General features: G+C 39.8%; 2 protein-coding genes across 2 annotated transcripts in view; both read right to left on the bottom strand.

The window, feature by feature from the left end:
• Positions 1-16,632, bottom strand: part of ccdc88b (coiled-coil domain containing 88B) — a 40,803-nt gene extending 24,171 nt beyond the window's left edge. Inside the window, 11 exon segments of the mRNA XM_054597648.1 lie at positions 212-358; positions 1,577-1,735; positions 2,383-2,464; positions 2,819-2,964; positions 6,259-6,399; positions 7,259-7,342; positions 7,745-7,803; positions 8,003-8,072; positions 13,887-13,995; positions 14,995-15,143; positions 16,443-16,632. Coding sequence (XP_054453623.1) covers positions 212-358; positions 1,577-1,735; positions 2,383-2,464; positions 2,819-2,964; positions 6,259-6,399; positions 7,259-7,342; positions 7,745-7,803; positions 8,003-8,072; positions 13,887-13,995; positions 14,995-15,143; positions 16,443-16,514 — 1,218 coding nt within the window. The 5' untranslated portion in view covers positions 16,515-16,632.
• A 2,079-nt stretch (positions 16,633-18,711) lies between these two features.
• rom1b (retinal outer segment membrane protein 1b) lies at positions 18,712-22,866 on the bottom strand. Its single transcript, XM_054597121.1, is given in 6 exon segments — positions 18,712-18,954; positions 19,946-20,192; positions 20,689-20,876; positions 21,477-21,719; positions 22,718-22,779; positions 22,782-22,866. Coding segments are annotated over 6 exon segments (1,068 nt in total).
• Between the last annotated feature and the right edge of the window lie 269 nt (positions 22,867-23,135).

The following is a 23,135-nucleotide window of genomic DNA, read 5'->3' as shown; positions in this document are numbered from 1 at the left end:
CAGACACGAACACACAGAGACATTCATTCATCATGAAATGCTACTCCATTGCCATAGAAGTACATGTGCAAACACATACCAAGATTTTGAGAAGGACTGGCATTTCCTCACATATTACTGCACACATGCATACACACACAAATACAGACAGTAAAATAAATATTTAGACATATTTATATACACAAAAAACAAACATTAAAATTACACCCACCGCTTCCACGTCTAAGATTCTCTGACGTAGCAGAAGATTGTCCCTCTCGAGCTCCCTTAGCGAGGAGCAGCGCGCTCGTGCGTCGACCAGCTGTTCTTCCAGAAGAACTTTGGTCTCCTGCAGTGCTGCACACAGCTGTTGCTGCTCCTGCAGGGGGCACCATGCACAGAAAGACAGGAGGCATGAGACTGCATGTAGTGATTTAAACATTAGATACTTTATATAGTGAGGTCGTCATGTCAGTGAGACCTTAGCCAGGTAGACACGCAGACAAACATTCGCATGTAAACAAGCCGACAGTTTGACCAATTTAAACACTTGACTTGGTCGTTAAACCAAAAGTGAACACATCCAAAATGTAGATAATAACCTGACAGTGTTTTCTGCCCCTATGTCTTCTTTTAGTATTATTCCGGCATTCTCAGATCTCTGCATTTAACCTTGTGAGAAATATATTAACATTACCGATAGGAATGATGACCGCAACGATTCAAATAAACTCAAGATGTAATAAAAAAGTAAATTACTCTTCAAGTGATTAGGTTGGACTTTTCTTCTAAAAGAGAACACCTCTACATGTTAACATTCAACTTTAGCTTCTCTGGTTTTAACAACTACAGCTGCTAATGTGGGCTGTCACAGAGCTGCAGTATGGAGGCGGAATGAATCAAATAAGACTGAGAAGGTGACAGTGAGGACACTGTGAGGTACTTTACAACAGGATGAGCACATTTTCTGCCTCAGAATAGTTATACTACCTCAGAATAAATCTCATTTGGGTGTAAAAGCTCCAATAACTGAAGACGTACTTCTGCTCTTTCGTCAATGAAGCAGCTTCAGGCTGTAAATCCTGATGACATCATACAATGTAATCTCTTTCTCTAGCTTTGAGCTTCAGAATTGTCCATATTCACTCTTGATTGAAATGCTCAGAGCCGTAATAGGGGATATATGACAATTGAGATTAAGTGGTATTTCTTAAAAAAATAAGCACTTACTCAGAGGGGGGTCAAAAAGGTGATCTTCTTGAAGTGACCATCGCTGGTCATGTTCATATGAGATTGTCCCTTTGTGACAAGTGTGTCTATGTTTGTGTGTAGATGTGTACAAAGGCATTGTGAGTATGTTTGATTTTGTTCTGTATGGGAGATTTAAATATGTAACTTACTGCCAAAGCAATTTGAATGTATTTCATGGAGTAAATGTTGCAGTGCTTCATGTTTTCTTATTCAGAAGTATGTGTAGTGAGCTGTGTGAGTGTGTATGCGTGTCTTTGTGTGTGTGTGTGTGTGTGTGTGTGTGTGTGTGTGTGTGTGTGTGTGTGTGTGTGTGTGTGTGTGTGTGTGTGTGTGTGTGTGTGTGTACCTTCAGCTGAGTGCGTGTGAGCTCCAGGCTGCGCAATCTGTGTTTACAGCTCTGAAGTTCAGTCTGGAGCTGCTCGGCCCGTGTAGCTCGCTCTCGGGCGCAGTCCAGCTCATCCCGCAGTGCACGCATGCCCCTCACCTCACCCTGCAGAGAACGGTTCTACAGACAGACACACACACAGACACACATACACCAAAGGGGATGAGGTCAAAGGAGGTTGTGTTGTGAACAGATCTAAGATGTGCAGTTAAGCAAACGTTGAGAAAGTCAATTACAGGAAGAAGGACATTTAAATGAAGATAAGCTCAATATTTTGTTGTTGCACAAAATAGTTTCCACAAATACTCCCAATTGTGTGATTTGGGAACATTGTTTGGTGCTATTGTAAGTAAATTTAGCACAACTACAAGAGAAAATGAGGATTCGGCAAAGGCCTCTTGTGATTCAGTAAGTTCCTGTTGTTTTGTTTTGGATTCTGAGTGCCTAAACTGTCAAGTTTAGCTGGGAAAGAAGTCTAACAACAATGTTCTTCTGGGTGAAATTGTAGTTGGCTGCAATGTGTGGAATCTAATTGCTGCTAAATACATAACCTAGGAGGATTGACTTATTGGCTATTAAAAGCCACCTGTGTTTTGTGCTGTTGGCTGTGCTGTATTGTGTTTTTTTTAGACCTAATAAAGAGTATATCACAGCCGTTGCTAAACTAGTTAAGCTTTATGTGTGATAAAGTCTTTCTCTGTATCCAAAGCAAGGGTATCTCTTTCTCTCTGACAGAGGAAGAACTAAATCAGAGCACCAGTCTGTACCTCCTTCTGAAGTTTCTTGAGCTGGTCCTCCATGGTTTGAATCTCCAGGTTGTAATCTAATATCTGATCACCTTTATCTTCCCTAAAAAAAAACAGGTCAAACAATGCAATTACACTTTTCTGCAAAACTGTTTTTTGTTGATATTTTTTCTGTGATACTTTGGCTGAGAGAAATATTTGTTTGCAGGAATTGGTAAAAAGGCCACGTATATGCAGAAATTATAATTGGCCAGCAGTGACCTTTGTGATATAGTCAAAGCAGTGAGTACCTGATTTGTATCTTACTCATTGCTAAGTAACAACTTACAGTTTTGTGTGACAAAATAATTTGCACATTTTTTCAAGTTGACCTTTATCACAACTTTTCATAATGTTCTCTTGACTTTTTTGAATTAGACACACACACTCTCTCTCACACACACACGCACACACTCACAGTTGTTGTTTAAGGCGGCGGAGTTTGGCCTTGCTGTCTGCCAGCTGGAGTGCCAGACCTTGGGATGGCTCCTCGCTGTGACCACCCAGGGGCGCCGTGGGTGAGTCAGACTGGGCCTCCCGCTCCCGACACAGCTCTGCTATCCTCTGGGAGAGAGAGGGCGAGAGAGGAGTAGAAAGAAATGAAAAGAAGATTTGGAGAGAGAACTATAGACACGCGAGATAAAGTATGGGTGAATTACAGCAAAAACTAATTATATTTCAAAACTAAAATTAACTAGTGTTGGATACTCAAAATGTTTTTCGTATAGTGATTAATAAGGTCAATGTAAATTTTAAACTGACAGTGTCATTATAGTGTTTATACACCTTTCTATAGAGGATACTGTAAAATGACTCTTGTCTTTTGATTTATATGTTAACACATTCGGGCTTATTTGAGTCAGTAGAAATGATTTGATTAAATTTAATATCTTATGTTGCTCTGATCTCATATCAAGGTTGTAGCTCAGGTTTAAGAACATAATTTACTGATCAAAACAGAGATAATCTCTTTAATAATGAATTTTAATCCCACAAAAACTGGTAAAATATCTCTGTGGATTGTCTGTGGATTTGAGAATGCAGGACTGAGTCAAATTAAGAAAATAAACTCATATATGGGTAATTATTTAGGCCTAGGTCGTCACATTTTAGCAACAAAAAATGTTCCTCAATGTATGTCTCAATATACTAGACTGTGCAAATGGTTTACTTTTGTTATTTGCATGGACCACAAAGATAATAATGTCAGCCTTAAATTCCACAGTATACTGTTGTGAAATTGAATCTATCCTACAGCCATTTAGATACCATTTTTAATATCAGGTTGTTTTTGCTTAAAGGCATAATTACTGCAACTGTGATTGGTTATTAATAGCTACACATTGAAAAGGAGATCTGAGCAGTTTGAGATATAAAATGTTATTCAAAAATGTGACGCAATTAATCCCTGATGAAACAAATACTTACTTACACACGTCCTAATTTGCAGTTAATTTAATTTAATCACTTCATAAAAAACTATCACAATGTTCCTACATATAACCATATTGGTGCTATGGAAAATACTGTACGTGTCAAAAACTGTAAAACTCATTTTATTTATGCACCAAAGGTTGCCATAGGAACCGAACCAGGGACATTGCTGTTAGATGTTATATTCTATGTATCTGAGCCACATAGAGACTTATATTTAAATAATTTAAGGCACAAAAATCCTGTCTGATGTCATCTGTCTGAAACAGATGTCTATGGTATATACAGCGGGTAAAATAAGTATTGAACACGTCACCATTTTTCTCAGTAAATATATTTCTAAAGGTGCTATTGACATGACATTTTCACCAGATGTCGGTAACAACCCAAGTAATCCATACATACAAAGAAAACAAATCAAATAAGTTCAGAAATTAAGCTATGTGTAATAAAATGGAATGAGACAGGGAAAAAGTAATGCTTACTAAAATTTATTTAATACTTCGTACAAAAGCCTTTGTTGGTAATGACAGCTTCAAGATGCCTCCTGTATGGAGAAACTAGTCGCATGCATTGCTCAGGTGTGATTTTGGCCCATTCTTCCACACAAACAGTCTTCAAATCTTGAAGGTTCTGTGGGCCTCTTCTATGAACTCTGATCTTTAGTTCTTTCCATAGATTTTCTATTGGATTCAAGTCAGGTGATTGGCTGGGCCATTCTAGCAGCTTCATTTTCTTTCTCTGAAACCAATTGAGAGTTTCCTTGGCTGTGTGTTTGGGATCATTGTCTTGCTGAAATGTCCACCCTCGTTTCATCTTCATCATCCTGGTAGATGGCAGCAGATTTTTTATCAAGAATGTCTCTGTACATTTTTCCATTCATCCTTCCTTCAATTATATGAAGTTTGCCAGTGCCATATGCTGAAAAACAGCCCCACACCATGATGTTCCCACCTCCAAACTTCACTGTTGGTATGGTGTTTTTGGGGTGATGTGCAGTGCCATTTGACCTCCAAACACGGTGTGTATTATGGCATCCAAAGAGTTCAATTTTGGTCTCATCTGACCAGACTATATTCTCCCAGTATTTCACAGGCTTGTCTAAATGTTGTGCAGCAAACTTTAAACGAGCTTCAACATGCTTTTTCTTCAGCAATGGAGTCTTGCGTGGTGAGCGTGCATACAGGCCATGGCGGTTGAGTGCATTACTTATTGTTTTCTTTGAAACAATTGTACCTGCTAATTCCAGGTCTTTCTGAAGCTCTTGGACAACTCTGATAATTCTTTTCACTCCTCTGTCAGAAATCTTGCGAGGAGCACCTGGTCGTGGCCGGTTTATGGTGAAATGGTGTTCTTTCCACTTCCGGATTATGACCCCAATAGTGCTCACTGGAACATTCAGAAGTTTAGAAATCCTTCTGTAACCAATGCCATCAGTATGTTTTGCAACAATAAGGTTGCGAAGGTCTTGAGAGAGCTCTTTGCTTTTACCCATCATGAGATGTTTCTTGTGTGACACATTGGTAATGAGACACCTTTTTATAGGCCATCAGTTGGGACTGAACCAGCTGATATTAATTTGCACTGACAAGGGGCAGGATTGCTTTCTAATTACTGATAGATTTCAACTGGTGTCTTGGGTTTCCATGCCTTTTTGCACCTCCCTTTCTTCATGTGTTCAATACTTTTTCCCTGTGTCATTCCATTTTATTACACATAACTTAATTTCTGAACGTATTTGTTTGGTTTTCTTTGTATGTATGGATTACTTGGGTTGTTACCGGCATGTGGTGAAAATGTCATGTCAAAAATGGTGACGTGTTAAATACTTATTTTACCCGCTGTATGTATGTAGAGGGACACAGCAGTTTAGTGTCCCGTGTGTTCAATCAGCTGTATCATTCAATCGGTCAGGTATAATTGAATTGCTTTAATGCTCAAGTATCAAACTGATTTAATGGCGTAAAAACATTATCACATGATATTTTGACACAGGATTCAGGTGAGAAATCAATATGACATGCAGTAAATTTGAAGCTACCACCAGCAGCCAGCACATAGATTGGAAACAGCAGGGGGACACAGCTAGTCCAAAACACAGCTCTGTCCAAAAGTTTAAAAAAGCAGCTTACCAGCCCCTCAAGAAGCTAGCTTTAAAAAATGATTTCAGGGATTATGCTACCAAAAAAATGTTTTCGAGGTGCTGGTAGATTTTGTTACCTTCAGACAGAGCCAGGCTAACTGTTCCTCCCTTCTCAAGGCTTTATGATAAGCTACGCTAACCGGCTACTGGCTGTGGCTTCATCTTTATCATACTGACATGAGAGTGGTATCAATCTTCTCATCTAACTCTTGGCAAGAAAAAAAGAAAAGCCTATTCTCAAAGATGTCAAACTAGTCCTTTAAGTGTGCATGTGTATATACCTCGAGGTGTGTGTCTCTATGTGCCAGCAGGTTTTGGATCTGTTTGGCCATAGAGGTGAACACTAGCTGAAAGTCTGCACCTTCAACCTCTACCAGCTCCTCCCACCTCAGCGGCAGCACCGTTCGAGGATCCTGAGTCACCTGCAGCAAGGACAGTTTCTCAGGTCACATGATAAGATGAATGTGCGTCTTGGAAACCTGATTCAAAAATGGCAGATCTGGGGTCTAACAATCCAGGCAGTGTAGAAGGCTGTGTGAATACCAAGCAGAGATGCATCTGTTTATTAAAGGGAAAAAACTATTTCTCACATATATTTGGGACTGTATCTGTTAGGGAAGCGTGTCCAAAAATGCCTGACAAATGCATGCAAAACTAATGATTATGTGGACAGGTTTGAAACGTCCTCGGGTGGAAGGCATATGAACAGCAAGCAGGGGGTGCGTCCATCCACACAGGAAGAGCACCTCTCCCCTCCATGATTTATGAGGCAGAGAAACCTGGCACAGAAAGGGCTGCTGGGCAACATGCTGTTACTGTAATTCAGACACGCTGATATGCAACATGCTGTTTTTGTAATGCCGGCAATTATTCACGGGGGGTATTTTTAAAAGAGTACAATTTGGCATTTAGGCCGTATAGGAGAGGACGGCTGAGAATGACAGGAAAAAAATGAAGGAGAGAGGATTATGTGACAGAGGTGGAGGTGGAGAGGTGGAGGATCCATCCTACGGTGGCAGCAAGGGGCACCCAGAGGTCCTTAGAAGGCTGCCAGCAGAATAACAAGTAACTCATTTTCACACTTACTTGAAGCGCCAGCAGAAGGTGTATTAGTTTCACTCTCTCTGCCTACAGGCCAGACAGTGAAGAAATTCTTTGCTCAATCTTATTTTAGTACAACATTCCTCATAAAATTGACTCCTCTGGACAATTGGTCGCTGAATTCCTTTTATATTTGGGGGGGGGAATACATGATTTGATTAATTATATACTTGAACCAACCTGCTGGATGCAGCTGGCAATGGCTGCCTGGGTCTCAATATCCAGAGACTGGATCTGCTGAATGAACGTTTCCTTCTCCTCACACTGCAAACACAAAGGGATGACATGGAGTCAGAGGGGTGTGTGTGTTTGTGTGTTTGTGTGTGTATCTTTATAATACAGTGTATCGGCCAAAAAATCTAGATTTGTAACAATTAGTCAATTGACAGAAAATAAATCTGCACCTATATTGATAATAATATAATAATAATAAAAGGTATCCCGTCATCAACTGAAGTGTTAGATAACTATAAAACTGGGGATCACCTTAGTTATTAGGATTAATTATTTGGGTCCAATAATTATTTTACTCTGCATCAAAGTGCATCAAAAGATGCTAAAAACAATTGGACCAAAATACTGGTCCGTCCAGGTTCAGTAAACAAACAATACAGGTGTCATTATCAGACTTCAAAAAGCATGACGGTCATGTGAGTGTGTGATCACCTGCACAGCACATCCTAGTAAGAGAAGCAGCAGTCGCCTGAGCTCTTCCACGGCTGCCTCTGAGGACAGAGAAATAACTGTCATCATCATTGTCATCATTATTATCATCATCATCATCATCATCATCATCTCCACTGCCCCCCAACACAATCCTCCATTATCACCTTAATGTGTCTCGCAGATAGCAGAGATATGGACTCGTATATAAAGTATAATTACTTTCTTGCTGCTGAGAGACATCGTGTGGTTATCTTGTACCTGTTATGGGGTCCTGCCCCAGAATGGCAACATTTGGAAGAGGCATCAGTATCAACTGCTGCAGGTCCTCCTGATGAGCAGAATAAGTGTAAAGAGTTAAAAAAAGAAACTCGTGATTGTCTGTCTGTCTGTCTGCCCACATTGAGCCTAGATAAACAACAACAGAAAGATTTTCCACCAGCCTCCTGCAGTTTGTGGTGTAAACAAAGAGCTGATAACTGAGTGACTTTTCGTTTGTCCTTCCAGGTAAAAGAGTCTTTATATTAGATTTTATATATTTTAGTAGAGGTCATTCTCAGTATTCTCTAGATGTAATGGAAACTTTAAAAAAAGATCTGACGAATACTCTTGTAACAAAATCCCTGATTTCATGGTTCCCCTTGTGGTTAAAGGATATGCATAACACGGGTAATGTGACAGCAATGCTGTCACGCACATTAACAATGCAAATAGTCACAAAGATCACAGTTGATGTCACACACAACCAGAATCCATTACCAGCAACAAACCAAAGATTACTAGAACTAACAAGAGATTTACTAGAGCCTCGGTACATTACTATGACTTTTATTACTAGATGATGTTTTCTGGCCACAGATGTCTCAGTATTCGGTCTGTTAGCGGATAACTATTGCAGTAGAGAAATGCCAACAGCATGATGAAATTTAGTAAGAAATTGTTTGTTTGCCCCAAAGTTTATTGTAAAACTATAAAATGTATAAAAAGAATAGATTGAGCCTCCTAGCGGCCAAGGAGTTGAAGACGCTAATCCTTAAATTACCATGTAACTGATTCATGTCTGACTGGCCACTTTTGTCATGTCATCCCGCAAAGACAATGCATATACTTAAAGCTGGCCAGGGTTAGACCAGCTTTACTGGAGCATTCAATCTTCTGTGGACACTTTATCAGAGGCACAGTCAATTTGTTATGAAAAAAATTGAAAATTAATTCAAATTTATGTATTAGTTTTATGCAACTTCAATCAACCAAACGTTTGTAAATTAGATCCCTCCATTCTACCTGCTGATTTTGGGTCCAAACTGCCAAGCAGGAAGAGAGAGCTTCCAATTGGTTTTATATGAGGGGAACTCAGACTGTACCATGTTGACTGGAGTACAGAGGGGGTACTCGAAATGACTTATGTTGTTAATATTTCTATGCTGGGACAATTATAACACTGATAGGAAATTGTTATGTTTGTATGTTATGTACTGGTTTCATGTAACGATGATGGGAAGCATACAAATTTTGCTTTTAACTGTCAAGTAAAGACCTGACATTGTTTGTTATAGTCACTCTGTATCATCTCACCTGAGGGTTTGTGTTTAATATAGAAAAGCTATTTTAAAAAATGAATTAATGAAAAATTGAATTTACTAAAGCAAATATATCTCAAAATCCCCTCAAGTGTCAAAATAAGCTCTTGAATGTTTCTATGGTACGGTGCTAGAAAGTATTTAAAATGTGTAAAGAGTAAAAGGGGTGATTGAGGACAGAGGGGCCACCAACACTTTGGTCAGCTTGTTTCAGCGAGTTGTATTCCCTGCTTCAAGATCTTGGAAAAATCTCCTGGCGGATTCTAAATGACGTTTAATCAAGCTGGACGGCAGACGCCACTAACATCCCTGGTTCCAGAAACTTGGCATTTGGACGTGCAGTGCTTTGCTCCTCTTCCTATATTGCCATCTAGTGCAATCAGACGGATGACTTTGCTAAAAAACAATTCAGCAAAGTCAACCGACCGATACTTTATTACTTAACTTACTAGATCAACAATTTCTCTGTTAATTAAAAATGTTTCTGTCAAAGAGCCACATTCTGATGTTGGCTAGCTCCTCTCCCAACTGCTCTGAAAGCCTGTTTACATCCTCCTGCATTCCAACGGGAAAAATCACCAGAAGAGAGTCACAATTACAGCTCTCTCTAACTGTAATTTATAAACTGTATACAGTGAGATAGGCAATGTACCAAGAGGCAGGCACTTTCTTCTGCAACTCCATCGTGTGTGAGTTTGGCATCAGAAGTAATGTGCAGCCAAGCAGAACTTTGTGCTCCTTCAGGGCATGTAGGACATTATCCACTGCAGCTCTGTGTTGGTCATTGTGCAGCTCATGGTTCAAAATGCCAAAGAGACTTCGGCAAGATATTAGCCAGACTAGAAATCATATAGAAGCTGTTGTTGTTGTTGTTGTTGTTGTTGTTGTTGTTGTTGTTGTTGTTGTTGTTGTGGTTGGGATGTTAACGTCCTTGCATCACACAGCCAAAATGCTTTATGGGTTGGTGTTTGCTCAAACCTTTCCTGCCGTATATTTTAAACATCATGATTTGGTGCAGTTATACAACCTGCAGAAATTGACAATATGAGTGGTACTTGCTGTTATTATCTGTCTATTATTTCCAGGCATATTTCTCTCAAAGTTAATTTATTTTCCTGGTGACATCATAGTAATAAATAGGAAATTAGCCTTTATCCCTCAGTGAGTCTGCCTCTGAAAATAATCTACTGTTGTATAAAGTAGTCCTGAATTTGGAGTAACATTTGTCATCAAGCTGCTGGCTGCAGCGCTGAAGAGAATTAAAATCCATCTGCAACATTATCTTTCCCAGATTCCATCTTTCGATCAATAATTTTACTTTATGTTGTTTGGATTGGTGCTGGTTTTGATTTTCATTAGTTCTGTTGGCTGTCTCTCTTTTCCTTTATCTTTTCTTTGCCTTTATTCACATATGCAAACCAGATTTCATCTCTAGATTTTTATGTTAATTCAAAAAATAATTTATTGGATGTTCAGTAGTCTTTGAATTATTCGGTTTTCTGAGGACAGAGATCTTTAAATGTAAAGGCTCAATAAATAAGAAGGCAAGAGAAATTAACATTTAAAATCCCATTAACACACAGATGAATAATAAGTGTCTCCATTCAGAGGCATGGATTGGAATAGAATACAACGCAATACAATACAATATAATAGAACCCAACATAATAGAATGAAATAGAAAATGATAGAACAAAAGCCAACAGAACAGAATCCAACACAAACTAACAGGATGGGATAATATAAATAGAGTAGAAAAACAACACAAAAAGAATAGAACAGAATGGCATAGAACAAACAGGATAAGATTGTATAGAAATATAATAGACAGAACAGACCAGAATATTAAATATAATACAACCTAATAGAATAGAATATAACAAACAGAATAGAATAGAACAACAGAATAAAATATGACAGAACAGAAAAGATTAGAACAACAGAAAAGGACAAACAGGGCAGTATAGAATAGAAAAGAAAACAAATAGAATAGAATAGCATTGAATAGACATGATCGTATAGAGTAGAATAGAACAAAGACAATAGAATAGAAAAAAATTGAATCAACCAAACAGGATAGGTTAGAATTGAACCAACAGAATACAATAGAGTATAACAAACAGGATAGGATGGAATAGAACAAAATAGAAACAAACAAACAAACAAACTCAACTTGAATACCACCAATAGGTATAGAGTGAGAAATTAAGCTGACAAACAACAGAGTAGAATAAAATAGAACAAAACAGTATGAAAAATAATAGAATTGAACAAACAGATCAGGGCAGCCACTATGTGGCAGTTACAATAATAAATGACACATGCCTGTATCATCTACACATTAGCTCAGTATCAGTATTATCATTTATATCATATTAGAGAAGATGAGATCACAACAGAGAAAATGAAGTCCTGCCAGGCTGCAGACTATTGCTGTGGCTTACACTCATCACATACTTTTCATTGTATCTCTCTCTTAAACACACACAAAACCACAAAGACACTTCACGTACAAAGCAAAGAAACGTTGAAAAAAAGGCAGCAAGAAATAAAACCATGACCAATGTGGAACTTAACATCCACAGAGACAGTGGAGCCTATTCTGAGTGCACCAGGTGAAATTGTAGTGTAACGCCGACTGATATGAGCTTCCCAATTATTGCTGGCGTCTTGTGCTGCTCTGAGCTTTCAAGGGACATTAGTGATTCACTGAAAATTAGGAAGTGAAACCTTGTAGACTCGAGTTTTTTCACATTGTGTGACAAGCTAGGCAACGCATGTTCAGTCCACCTGACTAGTGCTTGGGGAGGTTTTTCTTTTGCTGAGAACAGAAGCCTTTGAATCATCCTCCGAGGAAAGAATTGTGTCATTTCCTCCCCCGCTACAGGCGCCTACAATGCACATTATGAAATGCTCAATACTCCTATTTGATTTTTATTCACTTTCCTTCCTCAACCCCCTAACCACGACTGCTGCTAAAATATTTAGCTTCCCACTCTTCCACTTTTTCTCGCCCCATCTGCCCAATATTAAGCAGTGACTCGTCTACTGAGGATGAAAAATGTCTGTGTTTTGTCGCTTTCTCTTTCATGCAAATGATGCGTCACCGCCTGCATGGACTTCAAACTTACAATATCCCTGAGCAAAATGTTTGTGTGTTGAGACTGATAGTTGAGCTTCATCATGTGCTCTTGTGTGTACTACCTTAAAGCTAGACAACTGCTTCTCCAGCCCTCCCCCTCCCCCCCTTTCTCCCTCACCATTTGGTGTGTGGCCCTGAGTTAAGATTTAGAAGGATAGTTCAACTTTTATTATTTATAATAGGCTGAGGTCGTTTCAGTCCACCAACAAAATAGCATTGCACCGGTGTTGTTTTGTGTGTGGTTTTGTTGTTGTTGTTGTTGTTGTTTTGCTGTTTTTGCTGGAAATGCCACAGAAAGTGAACAAGGCTATTCAGACATTTTTCAAAAAAACATCTCAGGTGGAACTCAATCCATGTGTCAAACATATTTGACATGTTAATTATTTTTGTCAGAGTCAGGCTAACTGTTTCCCCCTGTATCCAATCGTTATGCTAAGCTAAGCTAGCTGACTGCTGGGTGTAGCTTCATAACGTGAGCAGACCAACACAAGAATGATATCAATGTTCTCATCCATGCAAGAAAGCAAATAAGCGTATTTTATGTCAAAAATAAAATTCTATTTTTTTTAACAAGTTTAATTCAAAAAGAAAAGGCAAATAAGTAATGTGAAAAGTTCCTGACTTTTTACAACACGATAGATGGCAATGTTTTCTTTGCACCCACAGAGAGGTGATAACAGTTTGCGGTGTGTTAGGCTAAAAGCTAATAGAATGAATAGTGTGTTCTGCTAACTGCCAGCAGCTAACAGAATGAACAGTGTGTTTTGTTAACTGCTAACCGTTAACAGTTAACGGTATGGGCAGTGTTTGGCAAACCGTCAACAGCTAAATGAACTACAGTTACAGACATTGCTGTATTCTCAAGCGATCAGCCACTGTTATGCAAGCAGATAGCTTGATGAGTTTACCTTTGTTTGTGATTGGGCAGAATTGTATGACATGTCTTATACAACGACTTGCCTTCATTCATCGTCACTTGTCTTTGAGTTAGAATGAAGTGTGTTTTACGATGCCTTACAGCCCATTGGTGTCTAGACGAAGGGGTAAGAATATTGTGGGTTGTACTCATTCAATCACACAAAATAACAGTGGTCGTTGCAAACACACCTGGCAGAGATCTGCACTCTACTGAGTGAACGTTTCTAGTTGATTTATTTGCCACTTGATGTCAGCACAACTAGCTGTAAACACAACACAGACAGGTGATCTGTGTTAGCAAACGCCTACACATCCAGCAGACAATCGTGTTTCTGTCTACATGATGAATGAAAGTCCAATATACAATCTTCCTTTAACTGTTTTTGTCTTCAACACATCCTGAGAAAAATGTTTTTCTCTTTCTTTCAGACCATCAGTCCAGATTTTGCTCCTGATTATCTCTTACGTTTATCTTCCCCTCTTCCCCCCTGCAACTCTCCCTTACCTGGTAGAAGGCTCTGATGTGTCGATTTAAAATAGAAAAGTTCTGGACCCTCAGCATGTGATCATCTCTCTCGCTGTCGTACAGACGCTCCACCTTCGGATTGGGGTCTCTGGGACAAACACAGAAAGGATACAACGGTGTATATACAGCAGCTTGATCAAACAGCCCAGTGCCACGATTTTCCAAATTACAAATTCTTATGCAGCGGTTTATTTAAGAAGAGTGAATGAAATTTTAAAGAGCCTGAGAAGCAGGCTGTGGGAATTCAAGTGCAATTATTTGTTGAAATAACGTGGCTTAGGTCAGGCCAAATTAATCAGCTGTTCAGCAAATACTAATTCAGATCTCGTCTGTCGAGATAGAAAAGGGTTTTATACTGCTTAAGATAAGGAATTCAGGGGAGAGGGCTAACAGGGTGGCACGTACGCAGAACTTCTTTTCATGATTCACTGGAAATTTGTGGGAAATATGTAAAGTTTCTACTTTTATTTCTCCTGTGAGGGAGGTGAGGTTACAAAAGAGAATTTGATGCATGTTACACAAATCCTGTAGTGAAGGATAATATAATAATATATATTATGTATTATATTATATATATTTCATAGCAATTTGTCGAGACAGTTCTTTAAAAAACACAAATGTTAATGGTGAGGCTACGGTCAAGGTTCATCCTCTGGGGAACATGAATGTCTGTACTAAATGTCATGGCAATCAACCAACAGTTGTTTATATATTTCAACATCCCCATCTAAAAGCAAGTCATACTTAGTACATTTGCTTTTAAATGGTTCTTCACTCAAAAATGTGCTCAAAGTTTAATGGGTTGTGGGCCACTTCTGCATTTTTAAACCTATTAATAAAGCCAAGGCCATTTTTTGCAACTTACTACAAGGTTAAACTAATTGATTTTATTCAGTTTTTTTTTTTACATTTACATTTTCCCTTAAGACTGTTTTATTTTTTTAAATCAAGCTGAAATGGGCCTCTTGCATCACAGATTGACTGGGAAATGTCATCACACGTTCATCAAATTGTTTCTTTTTTCCTTGTTCTTTAGTCTGTATTATGGCTGCAAGGCAGGAAGCAAGAACATCTTGATCAATCTTACATGATCCTCATGATCTCATTGAGGAATATCCCATTGGTCAGCCTCTTGTAACGATCCCGGGCACTTTGGGTAATCGAGTTTACTTCCATGTATTGGCTGTAGAGCGGAACGCCGTCCTCCCTCTCCACCATCTTCTCAAACAGCTGAACCTACGAGAGACAGGGAGGGATTACGTTGTGTGTCTGTGTGTCTGTTTGTGTGTGTGTGTGTGTGTGTGTGTGTGTGTGTGTGTGTGTGTGTGTGTGTGTGTGTGTGTGTGTGTGTGTGTGTGTGTGTGTGTACCAGGAGGTCGACAAAGACAAGGAGGACAGAGACAGGGGCAGAAAGAAGGTACCAGAGAGAGAGAGAGAGAGAGAGAGAGAGAGAGAGACAAGGAGAGAGATGTAGAGGTTCAAACATTTTCACACAGGAAGCCACTTGAGTCGGTGCACCTGTCTGGACAGGTGGGATCTGTGCTCTCACACTGGGAAGCACTTCACAGTGACAGGCAGCCAAGCAGGACGGCAGCCAAGGTCTCTCTCTCTCTCTCTCTGTCTCTCTGCTAAGAAGAGCTGTGCCAATGCAAACTGCAATATAATGAAGTTTATTCCCACCTGCACCTTCTAAAAACTGCACTGTTGGTAAACAGAGTAACAAGCTTGAGTTGGTTCAGCTGATAAGGTGAGGCAGAGCAGCCAGAGACCCTGTGTGACAGTGTAAACAGGGAGGCAGCGGGTGTCCTTCGACATATCATTTCAGTGAATAACCACACTGCTGAAGTGCCCTTGAGCAAATATTAAAGCTCTCCCAGCTGCAGGCATCCTGTTGCATCTGACCTATGACCCTCTTCAGAGGAAGGCAACAATAAAGAGAATATCCCCACAAGGCTCCGCACAGCATCACATGATATCGTAAATACTGTTCATTGACCAGAATGGGGGAATATCCCCCTGGGGCTGATTGGTTTCCCATGTGGAAAACCCAGCTGGAAATTCAGTCTGTTACAAGGGCAACAAATCCTCAACTGATTTTAGTGAGACTTTATTCTCTTGAGAACACAAAATTACTTATTAGCAAACCAGAAACAGCCCAAGGACACGGAAGTGTGGAGGCTTTAGAGGAAAAAAACGGCCGGTCAACAAAAGGCAAGGGAAGCTGCCAAAAGGAGAAGTAGGGTGTATGTTTTGCTGTATACAACGGCCAGAAAGCAATCTCTATGCTATTTTCTGCTGCTTATTCACCTATTGCTTTTATATTTATTTGGGTGAATAGAACTGGAAAGCATGCTGCTCTAAAAGATACAATGTCATAAATGTTTGTGACTGGAAATCACGTTTCAAACAGGTCATTGTCCAAGGCTGATTTCTACACAGTTTCCACACAAATCGGCCTGTTTTATTTTTCCTCTCTGCCTCTAGAAATGATGACCTTTTTCTCTAACTGGAAGTGATAAATGATAAATGACGTACCCATTGCGCCAACGCACTTTCCATGAATTCTTCTATTATCTCCATAATGTTAGAGTCCATCGTGTTACACATCCAGGGCTGTGTAACACTACAGAAGGAAGCTAATTAAAAAATATTATCAACACTCTGTTTGTTATGAATCAAATACAGAGAATCCATCGCTCGTCAAGTGGAGTAGTTTGACATTTCTGCTGCCCTTCCCCTCCCTTAAGCTCGCTGTCTCTTCCTCTCTGACTGCGTGACAGTTAGTTTCATTGCAAAACCACACCGGAATTTTCAGAAGGCACATGTTGCGTTTTTTTTGGGTGTGTGTTGAGCCGACATCTTCATACGCCCTCCACACATTGGATGACATAAACAAAGCTCTTTAAATACACTATATGATTAACAATTGTACAAAAATCACAAAACGTGCATTGGGTTTTGTGTGGAGAGATAATCTGGATTGAAGCGCTAGAGATTTGGGCCTTATTTTCTGCTCTTAAACAATATGACAGAAGACTTCATTTAGTATACTGGACACATTTTGAATGAAAGTCATCTAAATATACAAACGGCTCTACGGAAAAGTTTGCTTCTGTCTAATTTCTGGTAATTAACTTGCTGGTTATTGGGTGAAAATGACGAAGGTTTAGACGGAAGTTATTACCTTGAAGTTGTAGTGCTGACATTATTTTTCCATTTCCACACAGCATTCAAGACAGATTCAAGCACTGTGCAACAGTGAACTCCTGTGGTTTAAAAGGAAAGTTCCTCATTGCCATTTTTAAAAAAGTGTTGCATTACATCATTATTTCTATAACAAAATGACTGGAGGGAAGTGTAACTAAGCAGCCCGTCTTTCCTGTGCAGTGAACATTATTTTAAGAAATGATCTCAGTATCCGAACTATGCCTCGTTTTGTAGAGAGTCGTTCTGGCTGTGACGTTGATTTATTGTTGTCATAAAAACGTAATTATCTCTCAATATCTAACCTGATGCTCTAATTTATCAATAATGGTATACAATAGTGTGGACTCCTTTGTATGAACACATATGGTGTCATCTTTCACTTAATTGCAAGGAATCTTAAATTTGTAGAACTGACCAATTAGAAATAGTAAATATTTTGTTTGTTTGCTTTTTTAAATGAATAGTCATTCATTCATATATTTCCTTTCTCGATTTGTATAGGCTATTCACTTTGTAATATTAATTATACAAGAAAACCATAGGCAACCTTTTACTTCCCATTGTGCTACTGTAATATAAATAATTGAACGACTAAGCCTGAAACCACATTGTCGATCTCTGTTTTAAGAAGCATGTCTTTCTGCAACCACTGAAGGCATCTGCTTCAGTGGTTTATCTGCTAAAATAAAACATTCACTAACCTTATTCTGTGATAGAGTTTTATTTAAGAAGAAGGAGCACACAGTGGATAGCTAGGACAGATCACAATGCTATATTTTTTGCAAATAAAAAGCATTCGAAAAATGTTTTGCTTTATAAAATAACTGTCAACATGTTGTATCAGTGTGCTTTGTCTGTTCCTGTATGAGTCGCCATGTATGCGTGTGTGCTGATACTGCTTGTGCAGCAATTCTGGGATTAACCACATCAGGATTATCAGATTGTTTCCGAGCTATCAGAATAGACAAGATGACAGCTTCATAAAGGGCACCACACTCACGCGCACACACATACACACACACTTAATCCAACTCTCTTATCTGAACTCAAATAACCCATGCTCCTCTTTTATATGACTTATTGTACAAATGGAAGCCAACACAACAAAGCAGTTAAAAACTTCTACCTTTAATATATAATTCATGTGCCATTTTAACAGGTTCTTAAGCATTTCATTGCAGTTTAGTATAAACTCTACAGCTGTGAGATGAATAATACAGTGCTCATGGGATGAACTTCAGCATCATGTGATGGCTTTTTTTCAAAAAGTGTTAAATATGTGTCTGTGTGTGAACGCTACACCCCTTTTAAACTGAATGTACTCTCTTCTAGTTACAACAAAAAGTACTACACATCTCCTCGCCAGATTCTCTGATGGTTACACATTCATGAGAGGAGATGATTGTTTAGGTGTCTGTGCAGGGCCTGATAAGATTCCCTATTTATGCCTTGATTTGGCCATGTGCGAGGGAGTTGTGGCTGCTGCATTGTAAATCAAGCCTAACGTGTCCCAACCCAAAAGGTGTTGTACCCGCCACCTGCCTATTCACACAATCAAGAAACCATCCCTTCGCCTCAGCTCAACATTTGTTCCCCTCTAACTGGCAGGAGCATCCTTCTCTTCTTTCTCGGCATCTGCAGCCTCAGAGGACTCCTCTGCGGCGTTGGGGTCAACCTGCCCAAACTTGAGCATTGTGAGGGCCTTGATTTTGAGGTCCTCAATGGTTTCTTTCACACCCTTCTCCAGCAAATAACCCTCACTGTCAGCCTCTGGGTCCTCCAGAAGCATGGCTGTTTCCACAGCCGTCTGCAGGTAACGAAGACTCATGAGCACTGACATCTGGACAGAAAGAAGCAAAAGTCAGTTTGAGCCACTACTATGGCCAATAAAGTAATTTTCTAATTTTGATTCTAATTCATTAGGGATGCTGATTCAGTTTGACCATGGAAGAATCCACTTAATCATATCAATTAATATGAGATAGATGAGACCACGAGGTAGAGTCAATTTGAGTAATTATAAAAAATATTTGCACTTGAATGGAATAATGGATTAGGGACTGTTGGGATAAAATTATTATTCCATCAACGTATTAGAATTAAACATTAAGGTTTAGGTTGGTAAACTTATCTTAAAGTCTGCTGTTTTTTTTCTTTCTAAAAACTGAAATAAAAGGTCAAATAATACCACGCTCCAATAATTTTCATACAGTACCTTATACAAAATGGGTTCACATCCCCAAACATTGAGAGTGAACCCTGCTTTAGTCCACTCAAAATAAATGAGTTGTAACAAGGTCAGTGCATAACAAAATATCTTCAGCTTTATTTCAAGCATCCTCTTCCCTCTTTTGTTTGGTCTGTGGGATTTATATATTACTTGAAAATAAGACATTAACCACAACTCAGCTTGAGGCCGCAATAACTCTTCGCATGGCAGCCATCTATTACCATCATGGAAGACTAAAAAAACACCATGCTGAGCCTCTGCATTTAAAATAATAGATTGTTTGTTTAGCTGTAGGCAGTGTGTAATGATGCACTGTTAAACATGTGTATGAGTGTTCTGCTCCAGCTTGAGGCCTTGTTTGTGCTGTCAATACTGTTATTTGGCAAAGGAGTGAAAGTGCATGTTTGATTAAAAGACAGAAATCATTGTGTGTCAGCGAGGTTTACTTTCAGGTGCTTTTGGTGGCAGCCAGTGCTTCAGGAGACAATTATTAAATAATTTTGTATGTTTGTAATTCTGTCCCAAACTGTGACAGTTATTAAACATTCTGTATTCACCACAAAAGACAGAATAAAAGTGTGTGTGCCATCATGTATCCCACCTGTATTAAGATGACTGACAGCACACCAGGACCAGTTGAGTTCATCAGCTGAATGTAGTAGTCGGTCAGCGCCTGCCTACATCCGCGGTTGTATAGGTTGAGTTCCTCGGAATGGTAATCATAGTTGAAGTGGGCGTTGTTATCTGTCAGGTGGTACCGCAGGCAGGGGCGAGGGGAGGTGGGGTTACAGCAGCTGAAAGGAATGCCGTCCAACAGGTAACGGCCGTCCACATTACTCCGGATACGACTGGAGACAGAGGAGGGAGGGACAGTGAGTGGACAGATGATGGAAACAGATTGGAAGAGTAAGGAGAGAGGAGAGAGACGTTAAAGGCCTGACTTTTAGCTCAATACACACTTAAGATTAGTGAGAAATGAGCAGCTCCTCTCTTCAAGTGTCCTCACCTCGTAACCTTTCTGTTCACGCATTCCTTTTCACTGATTTCATCTTTGACCAACCTTTCTTTGCTTGCTTCATGACCAACCTTTCCATCCATTCTCTTCAAATGTAAAGGCCAGATCTATTTTTAATACACTCTTCCTCTACTCTAAAATCATTCTCTTTCTCCCTCTATCCCCTCTATAATATTGTTTGACCTTTTTGGATGGGAAGTCTACTTATCTGTCATTCATCTAGATTTCTCTTCTCTTTCCTGTAAACCCCTCATCAATCCTTTTTCTTCTCTTTCATCCTCCAGCCTGCATCTCATAACTTGTTGCTCCCTGTATTGTGAGTCACTCACTCCTTGACTTCCTTGGAGGTGAAGTTCAGGTATCTGTTGCTGACCCACTGAACTTCAAACCAATCCTTGAAGTTGTTGTTTCCACAACAGCGGAACTCCATCTGCAGACGATCAATGGTCTCTTTCTGAAAGCAGCGACCCGGCACGTCTGTGTCCTTGTAGAACCGAATGCCGTTCCTCAGGCCGACCTGACAGTCGAAAGAGAGGATATGAAGAGAAAGAAGTGGGGTGTTTTATCTGATGTTTTCAACAGTGGTTTTACTGTAATGCATGTCAAAGATGCAGCTGTTTTCTGTTTTATATTTCAAAAAAAATTGACCTGTTTGATTAGATGAGGTCTTGTTTGTTGGTAAAAAAAATTCACATTGTAACTTAATTCATTAACATCCCTTAAAGATTTGAAAACTCTTCATTTAAAGGGCAAATTTCTGGTCTCAATGCAACAATTAAACAAGGATGAGAGCGTTAATTCTTCACTTAAATGTTGGTTATGAATGTTTTCTGTCATACTGATAAATGTACACAGTTTGGTTCTCTTTTTTTTTTTATCTTATCTGCATTCATCGTTCAACTTGAAGGAATATGAGACTTTCTCTGTTCTTAACCCCATAAACACTTCCATTTTCATCTGTCATCAATGTCTCTCTTATTCACAGCCTCTCAGGGGTGAGAAGGTTTAATTTATTGTTTTGCTTGAGGATCATCGAACACCATTTTGTTATTAGACAGACATCTACTGATACCTCCTCTACCTCTTGATCTGTCACAATCATTACTAGTGACCCCACCTTCAGGGACTCCTCCAGGCTTCCCTGCAGGGCGTAGCTGAGCACCACAACAGCGATGAGCAGACAACAGATCAATGCAGCTACAGCAAACCACGCCAGCAGGGGAACTTTCCAACGCGGGAAGCGGGTCGGGTCCAAGGAGTCCTGACACACGCGACTCGCAACCCAGTTGGTGCCGATGGAGGCCAGGCCCACCATCATCAGGATGTTGGGCACCACGTGGATCTCCGTGTTGTCCATCACCTCAAGAAAGCAAGAGCACAGTCAAAGACAATTCTAGCCACAAGAGCAGCAGCCAACTGCAGGTCACTTTGTCATTTCCTCTAAACACTAGCAGGTAATAATCCTGCATTCAATTAGCCTTATCTATTCAGCCAAGGCCTTCAATTAGCTGCTGATACGCTTGATGCAAAGGCTACTATGGCAATATGATGACAAATTTAATTCACTGACCTGGTTACAGCAAAAGTAAAATAAAGAGGGAGTTTATTGCTGGCTTAGTTTTCAATGGCCTGTCAGCCATGAAGCCCCTTTGCCCCATTGTTGTTTAAAGATTACCATTAAAAAACTAATTCTGTAACATCATCATTCTGTAATATCTATCCAGCCATATGTCAGTTCAGGACAATAACATCGGCCTCTGGTTGTGGAGTAATCAGGTTCGTCAATGATCTGTGGTAAAGTGCAAAACAAACTGTCTAAATGATATATTTTTCTAACAAGTGCTTTGCTACACAACCACGGCCTGCAGCTTTCCTATGCAGCCCACTGGATATCACTGCATGCCTCCTATCCAAATCAATCAGTAATTAATCCAGCACAGTGACAGCTGGTGGAGGCCATGACCTTCACCTGCTGGTCACGTTATCTAAATTCAATACACATTGAACCCGGATGACTTTGGAAACAAATGTTGATTTTTATAACAGCGTTTTAACACACAATGTCCTCACGACTTCTCATGCATGAGTGTGCCTGAGTGACACTGTGTGCATGTTTACATTGGTATTGTGTGTGCTGCGTGTTTGTATTTGTGGATTAAACTGAAGAGCTAAGTTTAAATAAAAGTCACAGATAAGCGGCACCACAGCAGACTCAGTAAACAACCACGACGAAAAGGCAAAAGTCTGAGCACATAAACTTATGTTTGTGTGACTTTAAATTAATTCAAGCCAGTGTTTTTAAACTTGGACTTTAGTTTTAAGTTGACATTGCATATGAGTGTATATCCCTCTCTCTACCTCGGCCCTACGGAGCAGCTCTGTCTTGAGGTAGACCCCCAGACAAAAGATGACGCCCCCCACATCACTGCCATCCAGGACATCAGCCACAGGCCCTGGGCCAGATGCACCCGCCGCTCCAGGGTGAAATTTATCTTCAGCAGCACCATGGCTCACTACCATGCACCGATCAACACAAAGACAAAAGAGAAGATGAGAAGGAATGGAAGAGTTCAGTCAATTGTGGTCGAAAAAATTGAGTGTCAATCCAGAGGAGGCCAGCTGCATGTAAAGAGACAAAGCCAACAGAGGTCAACAAGAGGGTGTTTCAGTGTTGCAGAAACACAGTGGTCACTGCAGGCTTTGGGATTGTTGTTTGGTGAGTTATTATCAGGTTGAGCTCATCTAAGTTGTTCCAGGTGGAGGGGATAAGCAGGTA

Source organism: Anoplopoma fimbria, chromosome 4, assembly GCF_027596085.1.
Source record: "Anoplopoma fimbria isolate UVic2021 breed Golden Eagle Sablefish chromosome 4, Afim_UVic_2022, whole genome shotgun sequence".
NCBI classification, from domain to species: domain Eukaryota; kingdom Metazoa; phylum Chordata; class Actinopteri; order Perciformes; family Anoplopomatidae; genus Anoplopoma; species Anoplopoma fimbria.
This window is presented reverse-complemented; position numbering and strand designations above follow the sequence as displayed.